This window comes from Chamaea fasciata, unplaced genomic scaffold (genome assembly GCF_029207755.1).
Source record: "Chamaea fasciata isolate MVZ Bird 193981 ecotype frontalis unplaced genomic scaffold, bChaFas1.0.hap1 SCAF_40, whole genome shotgun sequence".
Lineage (NCBI taxonomy): Eukaryota > Metazoa > Chordata > Aves > Passeriformes > Sylviidae > Chamaea > Chamaea fasciata.
In genome coordinates, this window is record NW_027094125.1 from 467,736 (window position 1) to 483,516 (window position 15,781).

Below are 15,781 nucleotides of genomic sequence, written 5' to 3' on the forward strand. Positions count from 1 at the left end.
CCCCAAGGCTCCGCTGCCGGAATCAGGGGGAGTGGTGTTGCCCTTTTAAGGGGAGTTATAGTGGGAACCGACAAAGGGGCTCTTAAAGCGGCGATGGTAGACAGGACCCCAAAAATCCACCCTGGGAGGCAAACGGAATGGAGGCCCCATAAAAATGTCACTTAAAGGGGTCATGAGCCCCTCTTGAAAGAGCCTTGTGGGGCTGCGGCCTCACAAACACCCCAAAACAGGGAAAAAACACCCCTGTAGTGGTGGGATCCCACCTGGTTACCCCCTGAGTGGCTGGAGCCATCGCACTGCTCCTACGCACTCCCAGTATGATCCCGGTATGATCCCAGTGTAACTCAGTCACCCAGGAGCTGCTCTTGGTATGATTCCAGTACAGCGCAGTCACTCCCACTCCTGGCATCCCCTCCCAAGCCGTCTCTGCGTTCAGACCGGTCCCGGCTCCATCCCCACCCCTCCCGTGGCGGCGAGGGGTTCAGAGAACGGGGGAGGAGGAGGAGGGGGGAGGGAAGGAGGGAGGAAGAGGCGGAGCGGCAGCGGGAAGCGGGAGGAAGAAGAGCAGAGGAGGGACCGGGCGGCTCCAGCGCTCCCCGAACCCGCAGCCCCCCAGGACCATCGGCCCCATCCTGCAGGTGCCCGGGGAGGGTGAGCTCGCCCCAAATATCCCGGGTGGGGTCCCTGGGTTTGGGGTTTTGGGGTGGATGTTTGAAGCGTTCAGGGCTTCAAAGCCAAGCAGCAGACCCCTGATAGGGGACATGGTGGGGTCCCCGGGAGGTGTTTTTGGGGGGTCCCAGTGCCGGCAGTGGCTGCTCACAGGATTAGCCCAGTCAGTCCCAGTATGATCCCAGTCTCTCCCAGCAGGGCCCCAGTCACTCACACTTGCCCCCAGTGTGCCCCCAGCTCCCACCAGCACAGTCCCAGTCGCTCCCGGTCTGGTCCCAGTCCCCACCTGCATGGTCTCAGGCATTCCCAGTCTATCCCAGTTGCCCTGAACATTCTTGTAGTCATTTCCAGGTACTCCCAGTTTCCTCAGCGTGGTTCAGTTGCCCCCAGTTTTATCCCAGTCACTCCCAGAATATCCCAGCTGTCACCAGCATGCAGCCTGTCATTCCCAGTTGTCACCAGCATGCAGCCTGTCATTCCCAGTTGCTCCCAGTTTCTCCCAGTGCGTGAGCAGTTGGCTCCCGGCACGGGCCTTGTAGCTCCCAGGAACCCCCAGTAAGTTCCATTCACATCCACTGACACCCACTACAATCCCAGTATGATTGTAGCCACTCCCAGTATGATTGCAGTCACTTGCAGTCTAACTCCAATCACTCCCAGTCCCTCCCAGTATGAAGCCAGTCGCCCCCAGTGTGGTCCCAGCTGCTCCCTGTACATGTCAGCATGACCCCAGTAGCCTCCAGTATGATCCCCATGATTCCCAGTCTCTCCCAGCATGCTCCCAGTCACCTCCTTCTCTTCCCAATTGCTTTCAGCATGATTCCACTTGCTCACAGCCACTCCCAGTCAATCCCAGTAGGATTCCAGTCACCCTCAGAGTGATCCCAGTCTCACGCAGCACAAGCCCAGCGGCTCTCACTGTGATCCCACTGTGATCCCAGTAGGATCCCAGTTGGCACCAGCAGAGTTCCAGTTGTTCCCAGCTCCTCCCAGCATGATCCAAATTGTCCCCCGTTGCCCCTAGAGTAGTCCCAGTCCCTCTCAGTATGTTCCCAGTCATGCCCAGTTGTCCCCAGTGTGGCCCCAGTCCCTCTGACTTGTTCCCAGTTGCCCCCAGCGTGGTCCCAGCTGTTCCCAGTGTGGTTCCAGTCACCCCAGTATGGTTACAGACACTCCCAGTATATCCCAGTTGCCCTCAGCAGGCCTGTGGTCATTCCCAGGCACTCCCAGTTGCCCCAGTAAGGTTCTAGTTACCTCAGAATGATCCCAGTCTTTCCCAGTTACTCCCAGTTGCCTCTGGTACAGTCCCAGTTTCTGTCAGTTGTGGGAAGTGTGGTCCCAGTTGTTCCCAGTGTGATCCCAGTTGCCCCAGTTGTGGTCACAGTCCCCTCAGCATGGTTCCAGCACCTTCCAGTTGATCCCAGTTGCTCCCAATATGTCCACAGTTTCCTCCTGGGGTGATCCCAGTAGGCCTCGAGGTCACTGCCAGTATGGTTCCAGTCACTTCCAGTATGATCCCAGTCACTTGGACTACAATCCCAGTCCCTCCCAGTATGGTCCCAGTTGCACCCAGTCACCCCCAGTATGGTTACAGTCAGCCCCAGTATGACCCCAGGCACTCCCAGATACTTCCAGTAGTATTCCAGTCATGGCCAAACTGACTGACCTTTCACTCCCAGCGTTGGCCCATTTGCTCCCAGTGTGAATCCAGTCACTCCCAGTCACTCCAAATAAGATCCCATTTGTTCCCAGCGTGGGCCCAGTTGCTCCCAGTCACCTCCAGTATGGTTCCAGTCACAGCCAGCACCTTTCCAGTCACTCCCAGTCTGGTTCCAGTATGATCCCAGTCACACTCAGATTCTCCCAGTACTATTCCAGTCACTCCCAGTCTGATCCCAGCCAGTTCCAATTGGATCCCAGTATGACCCCAGCATGGGCACAGCTGCTCCCATTAGCATCCAGCACGATTCCAGTTGTCTCCCATTTACCCCCACTGTGGTTTTAGTCTCTCCCAGTGTATCCCAGTTGCTGCCAGCATGTTCCCAGTCACTTCCACGTGTCCTTAGCAGCTTGCAGCCTGATCCCAGTTGCCCACGGCCACTCCCAGTCACCTTCAAGGCAGTCCCAGTTGTTCCAGTTATGATCCAGTATGATCCCAGCATCCCTCAGCATGGTTCCAGTTGCTCGCTGTTCCTCGCAGTGCAACCCCAGTTGCACCCAGTTTCCCCAAGTATAGTCCCAGTCACTCCCCACAGGATCCCAGTCCCTCCCAGCATGGTCCCAGTCATGCCCAGTTGCCTCCAGTGTAGACCCAGTCACTCCCACTCATTCCCAGTGTCCCCCAGCGTGGTCCCAGTTCTCCCCAGCATGGTCCTGGCTGTTCCCAGTGTGGTTCCAGTCTCCCCAAGTGTGGTCACAGACACTTCCAGTATATCCCAGTTGCCCTCAGCATGCTTGTAGTCATTCCTGGTCACTCCCAGTTGCTCCAGCACAGTTTTAGTTGACCCCAGTACAATCCCAGTCATTGCCAGTGTGATCCCAGTACGATCCCAGTACACACCTGTCCCTCCCAGTGATCCCCTACTCCTCTCTGTGTTCCCCACTGCTGGATCTCCAGGCTCCAGAGGGGAGCCCCAAGGGCTGGAAGTGCCCAGCCAGGGTCCCCAGCAAGGCCCAGTTTGGATGTGCAGCGCCCAGTTTTCCCAGTTTCCCTCTCGTTTTCCCCAGGCCGGGTTCCCCCCGGGCCCCAGAGGGTGGGAGCAGCCGAGAGCCCCGCGCTGCCCATCCCGACCTGTCCCGGCTCCATCCCCGCTCCTCCCGCGGCCGCCAGGGCTTCGGGAACGGGGCACCGGGGTGTGCCTGCTCCTGGGGGAGGAGGAGGAGGAGGGATGGAAGAGGGGGGGATGAAGGAGGAGAATGAGAAGGGATGGAAGTACATGAGGAGTGTGGATTAGGGAGGAGGAGAAGCAGTGATGGAAGAGGAGGAGCGGGAGCAAGAGGAGGGACAAAGGAGGATCAAGAAAAGGAGAAGGAAGGAGGAGATTGAGCACTCCCTGAATTTAAAGCCCCCCACCCCTGGGATCATCACCCCCCCATCCCACAGGTGACCAGGGAGGGGGAACTCGGGCCGCATATCCTGGGTGGTCCCTGGGTCGGGTTCTTTTTGGAGGGCAGACATTTGGAGAATGAAGAACTCCAAAGCTGAGTGGAAAATGCCCCTTGGGGGGTCCCAGTGGCAGCTGCTGGCAGAGGCAGCCTGGAGGAGCAGAGCCCCGTGTCCTGTGTCCCCCAGGAGCCCAAAGTGGGGAGCCCAGAGAGGGGGCAGCACCATGATTTGTGGGACCCTCAAAAGCCTGGAGAGGGGCAGGGGGGACTCCTTGGATCCCCTGAACCCCAACGCAAAGAATAAGGGGAGAAGGGACCCCAGGATCCCAAAAACCCCTAGCATCCCTTGATGGTGCCATCAAAGAGAGGGGAGCTTTCTGGATTTCTGGGATCCCAGCAGCCTCGGCAGAGCAGATATGAAGTAGATGGGGGAAACCCAGTACAAGTGTGACCCCCAGCAGCTGGGACGGGGGGAACCCTCAAACACTAAATGAGAGACACCACAGATGGGGAAATCCTGGGAGGCATTTTCAGGATGGAGTTATGTTTGGGAGGTATTTGTGGACCCCAGATGTCCGGTCACTTCTGGAGATGGACTTAGGCAGAGGGACTTTCAAAGTCAGTGTACTCATCCTGTGTTTTTCCCCAGACCAGGATTTCCCATTCCCAAACCTTGGCCAGATGAAGGAGAAGGATGTAAGGAAGAGGAAGATGCCTCGGGACAGCCACGCAGGTGAGGAGGAAGTCAGTGCCCCTTTCCCCCTCTCTCCTGCTCCATCTCCCAGCCCAGCCTGGCCCCTGGCTGCAGGACAACCCCGCTGCCAACGCCGTTCTGATGGGGATGAACTGAGGGGATCTCCTTCCCTGTGGCACGGAGACAAATCCCATCCTCTCCTTGTCCTTCCTCCCCCAGACAAGGAGCTGAGGATGGACACCAGGGAGGACAAATCCCCATGTCAGGACCTCATGGAAGAGGTTGTTTTGAGCAGCTCCACAGTGCAGGAATCCAATGGGGAGGAAAAGCCCCAGCGATCCTGCAGGAGAAGGGGCTGCAAACCCATCCCAGGGTGCTCTGAGGAGGAAAGACCCACTCTGGGCCAGGAAGGCGGCTGGAGATCAAGCCAGAGCTTGGAGCTGGTGGTGCATGAGCAGCTTCATGACAGGAAGAGACCGTACAAGTGTTCTGAGTGTGGGAAGAGCTTTAGCAAAAACTCCCACCTGACCCGCCACCAGGTGATCCACACTGGGGAACGGCCCTACAAGTGTGGGGAATGTGGGAAGGGCTTCAGAGACAGCTCCAGCATGTCTGTCCACAAGAGGATCCATAATGGGGAGAGGCCTTATAAGTGCTTGGAATGTGGGAAGAGCTTTAGCCATAGCTCAGGCCTGATTTTCCACCAAATGTTCCACACTGGGGAGAGGCCCTACAAGTGTGGGAAATGTGGCAAGAGCTTCAGGGACAGCTCCCAACTCATCTGCCACCAGAGGATCCACACTGGGGAGAGGCCCTACGAGTGTCCCAAGTGTGGGAAGAGGTTTCAGACCAGCTCCAGTCTCGTCCAGCATCACCGGATCCACACTGGGGAGAAGCCCTATGAATGTCCTGAGTGTGGGAAGAGGTTTCACACCAGCTCAGACCTCCTCATACACGAGCGGATTCACACGGATGAGAGGCCATTCCGCTGCCCCGAGTGTGGGAAGGGATTCAAGCACAACTCCACCCTCATCACCCACCAGCGCATCCACACTGGGGAGAGGCCCTACGAGTGTCCCCAGTGTGGGAAGAGCTTCACCCACAGCTCTGCCTTGACCCGACACCAACGGAGCCACCAGTAAGGGAACCCCGGCAAGTTCCCCTGACTGGAGGAAGAGCTTCGTGCACTGCTCCAGCTTCATCCCCCATCAGAGGACCCACGTTGAGAAGAGCCTTGGTGGCCCACAATCCCCATGATCCTTGTTGGAAAATGCCTGGTGGTTCTTTTATATTGTTATAATTATCTTTTGGTTTAGCTTCATCCTATCAAAACACAAAAAATAGGAGTGAAACCCAACCAACTCATCAAAGGCATCTAAAGCCTCACCTTTTACTAGTGTTTCAGGAGAATCTGGGATTTAGCGACATACTTGGGAGGATATGGGGGGTTTGGGGGGCATTTGGTGTACTTGTCTCCATTGCTTGGCACTCAAAAGGCAAGAGGGATTTATCTGTCACCTCAAAACCACTCAATGCCACTGAAAACTACTCAATCCCACCCCAAAATTACTCGATTCCACAGCCCCTTAGAGTGGAACAGAGTTGGAAGGGGTTTGGGTGAAGTGTGCTGTAAATCAGGAGGGGTGAGATGGGCATTGGGTGAGGTGGGATGGGTGGGATGGGGTTTAGGAGGGGTGGAATGGGGGAAATAGAGCTTGGGAAGGGGGTCTTGATGTCCAGCAGGGGTGGGATGGGTTGCGGTGGGGATTGGGAGGGTGTGGTGAAGTCTGGAATGAGACAGCCAAAGGTTGGGGATGACAAAGAGAGGGGGAACCCGTTCCTGAGTGAGTTTTTGGGTATTCCACATTCCTGAAGGGATTCTGGTGCATCCCACATTTCTGAGACAGTTTTGGGGGTTGTCTTGGTTTAGGAAGACAGGTATCTGCTAGGTAAAATTACAATCAGAGGCTCTTTGGCAAAGATTTGGGAAATAGGAATAGCAGTTCTTTACTAGTATGTAATACAAAGCAAACAAACACAAAAAAAACTCCTCCCCCACCAAACAACTACAGCATTAATGACAAACGACAACAGTACCAAGAACCTTGAGGGCTTTGTTTCACAAAACCCAGGGCAGTTTGGTTTCGGTGTCCCTGCAGGATCCTCAGAGCACCAAGCTGAAACAGTGGAAAAGTCCCGGGCTGGTAGCTGGGATGGCAGGGTGTCCCGGCAGGCAGGGGCAGGATGTCCCGGCAGCGCAGGGAGTGCAGGGTCACGCTGCAGCAAGAGGAGCAGCGCCGAAGAAGCTCGAAGGCGAGGCAGAAAGCGCCCAGCTTCTCCTCGGCGTGCTTTGCGGCGGCTGAGATCCTCGAGGAGCGGCCGACACGCGTCTCCCGAACGCCGGAAGCAGAAAAGCACGCAGCTGCCTCAAGCTGTGTCTTTTACCTGCGTTATCTCCCCCTTCCACCTTTTGTCCATCTCTTTGTTTCAGCCAAGCACTCTCAAGTATCCAACACCCGGTCCCCTTGGCAACCCGTGGGGAAAAAATTCCCCAGAGAAAGAAGGAACAAACCCAACCCCCAACAGGGGTGTTCCTGAGAGCAGCTCCATGCAGCCCCATTGCCAGGGGTGGGTGCCTTGGGCATGAGCTCATAGCTGTAGCCAGAGTCCATTATTGCCTCAGTGCTGGAGAGCAGAGAAATGATGAATGGCCCCAGACATCTGCAGGGTGTGGTTGGGGGTCAGGGCAAGTTCTGTGTAGGTGGGGCGGTCACTGCCCCTGCCCCAGCCACTGCAGCCTCTGCTCCAGCCCCAGACCCTGGCACCCCAAAAATGCCACCAGAGAGGGACCAAAGGAGGCGAGGCTGTGACACAGGTGTGACACTGACACGTCCCACGGCCCCGGAGCTCCCAGCAGCTGAGATGGCGCTGCATCCAAAGGTGACTGTGGATCTCTCTCTCCCTCTCGCTCCTCTCCTGACTTCCTCTTCTCAACCTCTGGATAACTTGATGTTGTATGGTTTTGAGTTTTCTGAATCACTGCTTTGTGACGTGCCTTACCTAAATACTATTCCTTTATAAATGGTTAGTCATAGGTTATAAGTTAAGATAAATACTGTTAAGTGCTGTTCTTCTGCTAAATTGAGAAGTTTAAATTGTAAGTTAAGGTTAAGGTAGAAGTTAAGTCCTGTTCAGTTTGAGCTCTGTTAAGCTTTTAGGCCGTGTTCCTTTTATCCGTGGCCTCACTCTCCTCTTGTCCCACACACACAGGGACAGTTCTCAGTTCGTTTCTGGTTTGATTGCCTGGATTTGGTTTGGTTTGGTAGTTGCTTTGCTTCCTTAGTGTGCCTGAAGCATCCAGTCAGGGATAGAGTGACTCTTGCCAAGGACCTTTGTCATGCCTCACCACCTGTGCTCCTAATTGCTGATTTTTGTCAAATATGCTGATCTGCTAAACTTATAAAGCTGCATTAACCCTGTGGGCGGATGGGCATTTTGTGGCCATTTTCCAGATCTGCCCCTTGGAGGCCTCCAATAAAGATCAGCCTTTCTATTACCTCCTCTATAATATTGTCTCCAAAGGGTGTTACTTTATTTCTAGGTTCTGTAAGGCATCAACGCAGCGGGGCCTCCTGGCACCCAGGAGACCACTGTGACACAATGACATCTTGGGGAGCCAAGTGTCAGCTGCAAACACAGCGGGGCCTCATGGAAGCCAGGGGCCACTTGGACAGTGCCAGGGCACGTGGAACTCAGTGTCCTCTGTGACACAGCACAGCCCCATGGAACTCAGTAGACCACTGTGACAACATGGAATCTCACGGATGCAAGGCTCTGCTTGGGCAAAGTGGGGCCCCCTCAGACACAAAGGGATGTGTGTCTGTGATGTCAACCCTGTGCCTCCCTCACCTGGCTGTGGTGTCCTTGTTTATTTGCCCACCTGATCTATTTGCCCACCTGAACCCCCCTCCATCTCTTCCCCATCCCTGGATCTGGCCCTGTCAGTTCTGTACTTGGTGGTGCCTCCAGCACCATCTACAGCCTGAGGAATAAGGAACTCATGGATTCCATGAGGAAACTGCTGACTGGATTTGAGAAGCAATAAACTGCCTCTTTTCTTCTGCAGAACCTTCTGAATGTAACTTATTTCAGTCTCAGCCTATTGGTCCTGTTTTTCCATTTCCGCATTTTCTTAATACATTCTACTGTCACATTTTCCACAAACGAATACTATTAGCAACAGTATTTCCACATGAATATCTGCCATTATTCAGTATCTCAATGACTTTCAAAAGCTTTGTTTCCTGTGCATCTGAATAAAATAATGATTTTTTGCAGCCGTGAAGGAAAGAAGCTCCCAGCACAGCCAGAACAGTCAGGGGCAATGGCCCTGGCTCTTTCCACATCTGCTCTTCCCAGCTCCACACTCCCCTTCCCAGCCCTTCTGTGGGTGCAAGGCTGGGCTGCTGTGGCAGCTTGGTCACTGTCCTGCTGCGTGTCCCTGCTGTGACCACAGGCAGGGACAGGCCATGGGCACTGCTGGGACACAGCCAGGCTCCAGCACAGCAGCTCCATCAGCAAAGGGCATCTCCTGAGGGCAGGGCAGGAAGGCTTTGCTCTCCTCCAGAGCTGCTGTCAGGAAGATGCTCCAGGAATGCCCTGGCCAAGCAAAGCCCAGTGCCTGGGACACAGGGGGAGTGTGCAGGGCGGGCACACAGCAGTGTCCTGGCACAGCCAGAGCTCCTGGCATGCAACTGAGGGAGCAGCAGAGCAGGGCCTGGGCTGTGTCTCTGGGGACAGCCTGGGAAGGTGCCCCAGGGCAATTGTCCCACAGCAGCCCCTGCAACCACCGTTGGCAGCAATGGCCTCTGCCCTCACCTGCAGGAGGATCTTTGTCCCTGCATGGAGGGACACCAAGGGTCCAGGCCAGCAGTGCCTGTTTGCTCTGTGCTGAGGAGACTTCAGCAGTGCATCCTGTGTGTGTGTGTGTGGGGAGATGAACCCCAGGGAGCACAAACACCATCATTAGCACTCAGGGCTGGCACAATTCCAGTGGCACAAACAGTGCCTCGAGGCCACTTCACTCCAGAGGAATGTCCTCTGGTGTGTTGGTTTAGCACGGGTGGTAAAAAACCGATTAGTGACTGACTTTCAAGATGGAAGGCCGGATTGGCCACTTAAATATAGATATACACCTCTGAGTCACACAAGCTTAAAATCACCCCGGGGACTTCCTTTTCCCTTCCAGCCCCAGAAGGAAGAGGTAAGAAGACAGCCCAGCTCTCTCCCTGCAGTGGGGCCTGGGCTTTTCACCTGGCCCAGTGACTCCCGGGCCGGGGGACGGGATGACCATATGCCCCATCCCATTGGTTTTTTAGCAGTTGTAAAACACCCTTCTGCTCCCCTATAGCAGGGAAGCTGGCCCGAGAAACCACACAACCCCAGTATTGAAAGATGAAAGGTGGCCACCAGAGGCCAAGGTCAGCCAGACCTGTTCATCTTGGCAGCTTTTGTCTGGGAGAAATCCTTGGATAGATGAAAATTTTGAGGCCAAATTCCAATTTTTGGCAAGGGCACCTGGAGGAGAAGGATGGTTCTTTTCCATAGGAAGAAAAGCACAGCCCCAGTGTTTCAGTGCAGCTGAGAGCTGGCCCACAGGAAGCCAAGGGAAGCTAGACTTGGCGGTACTGGTGACTTTTGTCTGGGAACAATCCTTGGATGAATGGAATTTGGGAGGTGGAATCCCAAGTTTTGCGATGGGTGCCCAGTCAAGGATATGAAAGAAAAGCACAAGGTCCAAGTGTTTTGGAAGGAGATGAGAGGTGGCCACAGTAAGTGAGGGCAGCCAGACCTGTCTCTCCTGGCAGTTTCTGTCTTGGGACAATCTCTAGATATATGGAATTTGGGAGATGGATTCTCAATATTGGCCATGGGCACTTGGACATGAAAGATGTTTCATTCCATAGGAAGAAAAGCACAGAGCCCCAGTGTTCTGAAGGCAGATCAGATGTGGTCCCCAGGAGGCCAAGGCCAACAAGACTTGTCTGTCCTTGCAGCTCTTCCCCGGGAGCAATCCTTGGAAAGAATCTGGGGGGTAAAATCCCAGTTTTGACCATGGGCTCATGGACAAGAAGGACAGTCTTTTTCCACAGGAAGAAAAGCACAGAGCCCCAGTGTTTTGGTGATAGATCACCAGAGGTGATCTGGTGGCCAGACGTGGCCTCCAGGAGGCCAAGCCAGACAGACTTTTCTCTCCTGGCAGCTTTTGGCTGGAAGCAGTCCTTGGATATACAGAATTTTGGAGGCCAAATGCCAATTTTGGCCATGGGTCCGTGGAGAAGGACAGTTCTTTTCCATTGGAAGGAAAGCATGGAGCCCGAGAGCTCCAGGGGCAGATGGGAAGCGGTCCTCGCCATGCCAAGGTCAGCTGGAGCTCTCAGGCAGCCCCTGGGAGGCCAAGTCAGCCAGAGCTGTTCCATGTTCCCTTGGTTCCAAGGGGGCCTGCAGTGTCACAAACGTGTCCTTGGTTCCTCAGTGTCACAAAGGTGTCCTTGGGTCCACAGCGCCCAGCAGTGTCACAAGGGACTCCATGATTCCAAGGGGACCTGGAGAAGCACAATGGTCTCCCTGGATCCACGGGGCCTCTCAGGATCACACTGGCCCCTTGGTTCCATGGGGCCCAGCAGTGCCCCCATGATCCCCTTGGATCAAATTCCAAACTTACAGGGCTCCCAAGAAAAACTGTAGCAAAAGGAAGACCAGTTCTTCACTATAAAATACATAGAGAACGGAACAGAACAAACACCACCATGGTTGTAACGTCGTGTTATTTAGGAATGGAGCTAGAGCCTAGACCCAATAAGCTCTCCAGAGGAAAAGTCACTCAGGCAAAGCAGTCAAGCTCAAACATCCACACACGCCACACGGCTAGCTCAGCAAGGAGAGGCAGAAGGCCCTTGCACTAGATCACTTCCAGCCAGGTTTATTTCCAGGAGCCAAAGGGAAATCCAGGGCAAAAGCAGTGAACATGTGCCGGTCTCAGGCTTAAGTATGAGGTTCAGCAGCCAAAGACCTTGAGGCATGGAGGTGGAGCAAAGGGCAGGAAAGGTCAGTGTCCCATAGGGAAAATGGGGCCAGTCACCGGGGTCCCACAACCCATGGAGACACGGAGGAATGGAGAAACCAAAGGGCCAGGGGCATTAGGGAGGGGAGAAACTGGGGCAAACCATCATCTACAGAGCACCACTGGCAAGTCCCCTCTCTCAGGCTGGGCAGGTAACTACGGTCTGTACTGCCAAGGCCAGACTCTGGGTAAGATGTCGAGGGGCTGCAGGGACTCCACACATGATAACAGAAGGTTCCCACCTGCTAAGCACAAATGATCATGGCATTCTCCATCCCCGTGCCACTCCCAGGACAGATTTGAGGAATAAGCCTTGTGAGAGCCCACCAGGAGCAGAGGATTCTTCCTCTCCCAAGCAGCAGAGGAGCAGAGAAGCAAGTCAGCAAGCCCTAGTCACCGTGCCAAAGGAGAAAACAAACAAGAGGAGAAAAGCAAAACGCCAAAACCACAGGGCAAAAGGATCTCAAATCACATGCACTGTGCCACGTGGCTGCTGAGCCATTCACCCCAACCAGAATGAAGAGCAGCCCCTGGCCCCCAACCCCTGCAGGATCCCAGGCTGCCCCTCCACCCATCGGGATATTCCCAGATCCAGGAGAGGGGAGGCAGTGACTATTCCAGACACAAAACAAAAACCAACCCAAAATGGTGATGGCAAATGAACCATCCCCAAGACAGTTCCATGAGGCTGCACTGAGTCACAAGGGGCACTGGGTTATACAAGAGCTGGCAATGTCCAAGGGACACCTGTGTCTGAGGGGGCCCTACTTTGCCCAAGCAGAGCCTTGCATCCGTGAGATTCCATGTTGTCACAGTGGTCTGCTGAGTTCCATGGGGCTGTGCTGTGTCACAGTGGACACTGAGTTCCACGTGCCCTGGCACTGTCCAAGTGGCCCCTGGCTTCCATGAGGCCCCGCTGTGTTTGCAGCTGACACTTGGCTCCCCAAGATGTCATTGTGTCACAGTGGTCTCCTGGGTGCCAGGAGGCCCCGCTGCATTGATGCCTTACAGAACCTAGAAATAAAGTAACACCCTTTGGAGACAATATTATAGAGGAGGTAATAGAAAGGCTGATCTTTATTGGAGGCCTCCAAGGGGCAGATCTGGAAAATGGCCACAAAATGCCCATCCGCCCACAAGGTAAATGCAGCTTTATAGGTTTAGCAGATCAGCATATTTGACAAAAATCACCAATTAGGAGCACAGGTGGTGAGGCATGACAAAGGTCCTTGGCAAGAGTCACTCTATCCCTGACTGGATGCTTCAGGCACACCAAGGAAGCAAAGCAACAACCAAACCAAACCAAATCCAGGCAATCAAACCAGAAACGAAGTGAGAACTGTCCCTGTGTGTGTGGGACAAGAGGAGAGTGAGGGCACGGATAAAAGGAACACGGCCTAAAAGCTTAACAGAGCTCAAACTAAACAGGATTTAACTTCTACCTTAACCTTAACTTACACCTTAAACTTAATTGACCAAAAGAGCAGCACTGGGTTGGCAGCCACTTTGGGGCTGGAGCAGAAGTTTCAGTGGCTGGGGCGGGGGCAGTGACCGCCCCACCTACACAGAACTTGCCCTGACCCCCAAACACACCCTGGAGATGTCTGGGGCCATTCATCATTTCTCTGCTCTCCAGAACTGAGGCAATGGACTCTGGCTGCAGCTCTGAGCTCATGCCCAAGGCACCCACCCCTGGCAATGGGACTGCATGGAGCTGCTCTCAGGAACACCCCCAAAACTGTCTCAGAAATGTGGGATGCACCAAAATCCCTTCAGGAATGTGGAATACCCAAAAACTCACTCAGGAACGGGTTGCCCCTCTCCTTGTCATCCCCAACCTTTGGCTGTCTCATTCCAGACTTCACCACACCTCCCCAGTCCAATCCCAACCCATTTCACCCCTCCTGGACATCAAGACCAGGCTCTATTTCTCCCATCCCACTCCTCCCAATCTCCATCCCACCCCACACAATGCCCACCTCACCCCTCCTGATTTGCATCCCACTTCATCCAAACCCCTTGCAATCCCATTCCATCCCAAGGGCCTGTGGAATCAAGTAATTTTGGGGTGCGACTGAGGAGTTTTCAGTGGCATTGAGTGGTTTTGAGGTGACAGATAAATCCCTCTTGCCTTTTGAGTGCCAAACAATGGAGACAAGTACACCAAATGCCCCCCAAACCCCCCATATCCTCCCAAGTATCTCCCTGAATCCAAGATTCCCCCAAAACATAAGTAAAAAGTGGGGCTTTAGATGCCTTTGATGAGTTTCTTGGTTTTTACTCCACTTTTGTGTGTTTTAAAGGAATGGAGATGAATCGAAAGGTAATTAGAGGCAAAACAAAAGGACCTCCAACTACTTCCCACTGTGGATACTGGGGATTGTGGATCACCAAGGCTCTTTTCAATGTGGGTCCGCAAATGGGGGATGAAGTTGGAGCAGTGCACAAAGCTGTTCCCACAGTCGGGGCACTCGCAGGGTGCCCCTTACCAGTGGCTCTGTTGGTGGTGTCTCAAGGATGAGCTCCAGGAGAAGCTCTTCCCACACTGGAACACTCGTAGGGCCTCTCCCCAGTGTGGATGCGCCGGTGAGTGATGAGGTTGGAGTTTTGCTTGAATCCCTTCCCGCAGTTGGGACAGTGGAAGGGCCTCTCCTCTCTGTGAAACCGCTGGTGCAGGAGGAGCCTGGAGCTGGTCTGAAACCTCTTCCCACACTCAGAACACTCCTAGGGCCTCTCCCCAGTGTGGATCCTCTGGTGGTAAGTGAGGTGGGAGTTGAGGGTAAAGGTCCTGCCACATTCCCCACACTTGTAGGGCCTCTCCCCGGTGTGTGTCCTCTGGTGGACAGTCAGACTGAAACTCCGGCTCAAGCTCTTCCCACATTCCAAGCACTTATAAGGCCTCTCCCCGGTGTGGGTCCTGTGGTGGCGGATCAGGTCAGAGCTGTCTCTGAAGCTCTTCCCACATTCCCCACACTTGTAGGGCTGTTCCCCAGTGTGGATCTTCTGGTGGAGGGTCAGATGGGAGTTTTTGCTAAAGCTCTTCCCACACTCAGAACACTTGTACGGTCCCTCCCTGCCACGGACCACCAGGTCTGAGCTCTGGCTTGATCTCCGGCCGCCTTCCTGGCACAGAGTGGGTCTTTCCTCCTCAGAGCACCATGGGATGCGTCTGGAGCCCCTCCTCGTGTGGGATCTCCAGGACTTTTCCTCCCTGTTGGATTCCTGTGATGTGGAGCTGCTCAAAACAGCCTCTTCCATGAGGTTCTGCTGTGGAGATTTGTCCTCCCTGGTCTCCATCCTCAGCTCAAGCTCTGGGGAAGAAAGGACAGGGAGAGGATGGGATTTGCCTCCGTGCCAGAGGGAAGGGGAAGCAGATCCCCTCAGTTCATCCCCAGCAGGACGGCGTTGGCAACGGGGTTGTCCTGCAGCCAGGGGCCATGCTGGGCTGGGAGATGGAGCAGGAGAGAGGGGGAAAGGAGCACTGACTTCCTCCTCACCTGCCTGGCTGTCCCAGGACATCTTCCTCTTCCTTGCATCCTTCTCCTTCATCTGGCCAAGGTCTGGGAATGGGAAATCCTGGTCTGGGGAAAAACACAGGATGAGTACACTGACTTTGAAGGTCCCTCTGCCTAAGTCCATCTCCAGAGGTGACCGGACATCTGGGGTCTATAAAAACCTCCTAAATTTCCCCCCTGTCCCGGCTGCTGGGGGTCAGGCTTGTATTGGGGTTCCCCATCTACTTCATCCCTGCACTCCCCAGGTTGCTGTGAGTACCAGAAATCCAGAAAGCTCCACCCTTATCGCTCTACACATGTAGGGATGCTGAGGGTTTTATGGGGTTCCGGGGTCCCTTCTCCCCTTATTCTCTGGGTTGGGGTTCAGGGGGTCCAAGGAGTCCCCCCTGCCCCTCTCCAGGCTGTTGAGGGTCCCACAAATCATGGTGCTGCCCCCTCTCTGGGCTCCCCACTTTGGGCTCCTGGGGGACACAGGGCTCTGCTCCTCCAGGCTGCCTCTGCCAGCAGCTGCCACTGGGACCCCCCAATGTCCCCCCCAAGGGGCATTTTCCACTCAGCTTTGGAGGTTTCATTCTCAAGATATCCACTCCCAAAAAAACCCAACCCAGGGACCACCCAGGATATGCGGCCCGAGTTCCCCCTCCCTGGTCACCTGTGGGATGGGGGGTGATGATC

The 15,781-nt window shown here is 54.7% G+C and overlaps 1 protein-coding gene and 1 pseudogene across 1 annotated transcript; one reads left to right on the forward strand and one right to left on the reverse strand.

Annotated features, from left to right (window-relative positions):
* The window catches only part of LOC136303664 (zinc finger protein 208-like), a 179,681-nt pseudogene that overhangs the window by 127,040 nt on the left and 36,860 nt on the right, over positions 1-15,781 (forward strand).
* On the reverse strand, positions 14,249-15,140 carry LOC136303660 (zinc finger protein 664-like). Its single transcript, XM_066207255.1, has 2 exons — positions 15,089-15,140; positions 14,249-14,902 (listed from the first exon to the last, which is right to left on the reverse strand). Exons 1-2 carry the CDS (start codon positions 15,138-15,140, stop codon positions 14,316-14,318), a joined length of 639 nt encoding a protein of 212 aa, XP_066063352.1. The 3' UTR covers positions 14,249-14,315.

Coding starts and splice junctions, on each gene's coding strand:
- LOC136303660 (XM_066207255.1), bottom strand. CDS start 15,140: ATGAAGGAGAAGGATGCAAGGAAGAGGAAGATGTCCTGGGACAGCCAG. Junction 14,903..15,088: donor GTCCTGGGACAGCCAGGCAG/GTGAGGAGGAAG, acceptor TTTCTTCCCCAG/AGCTTGAGCTGAGGATGGAG.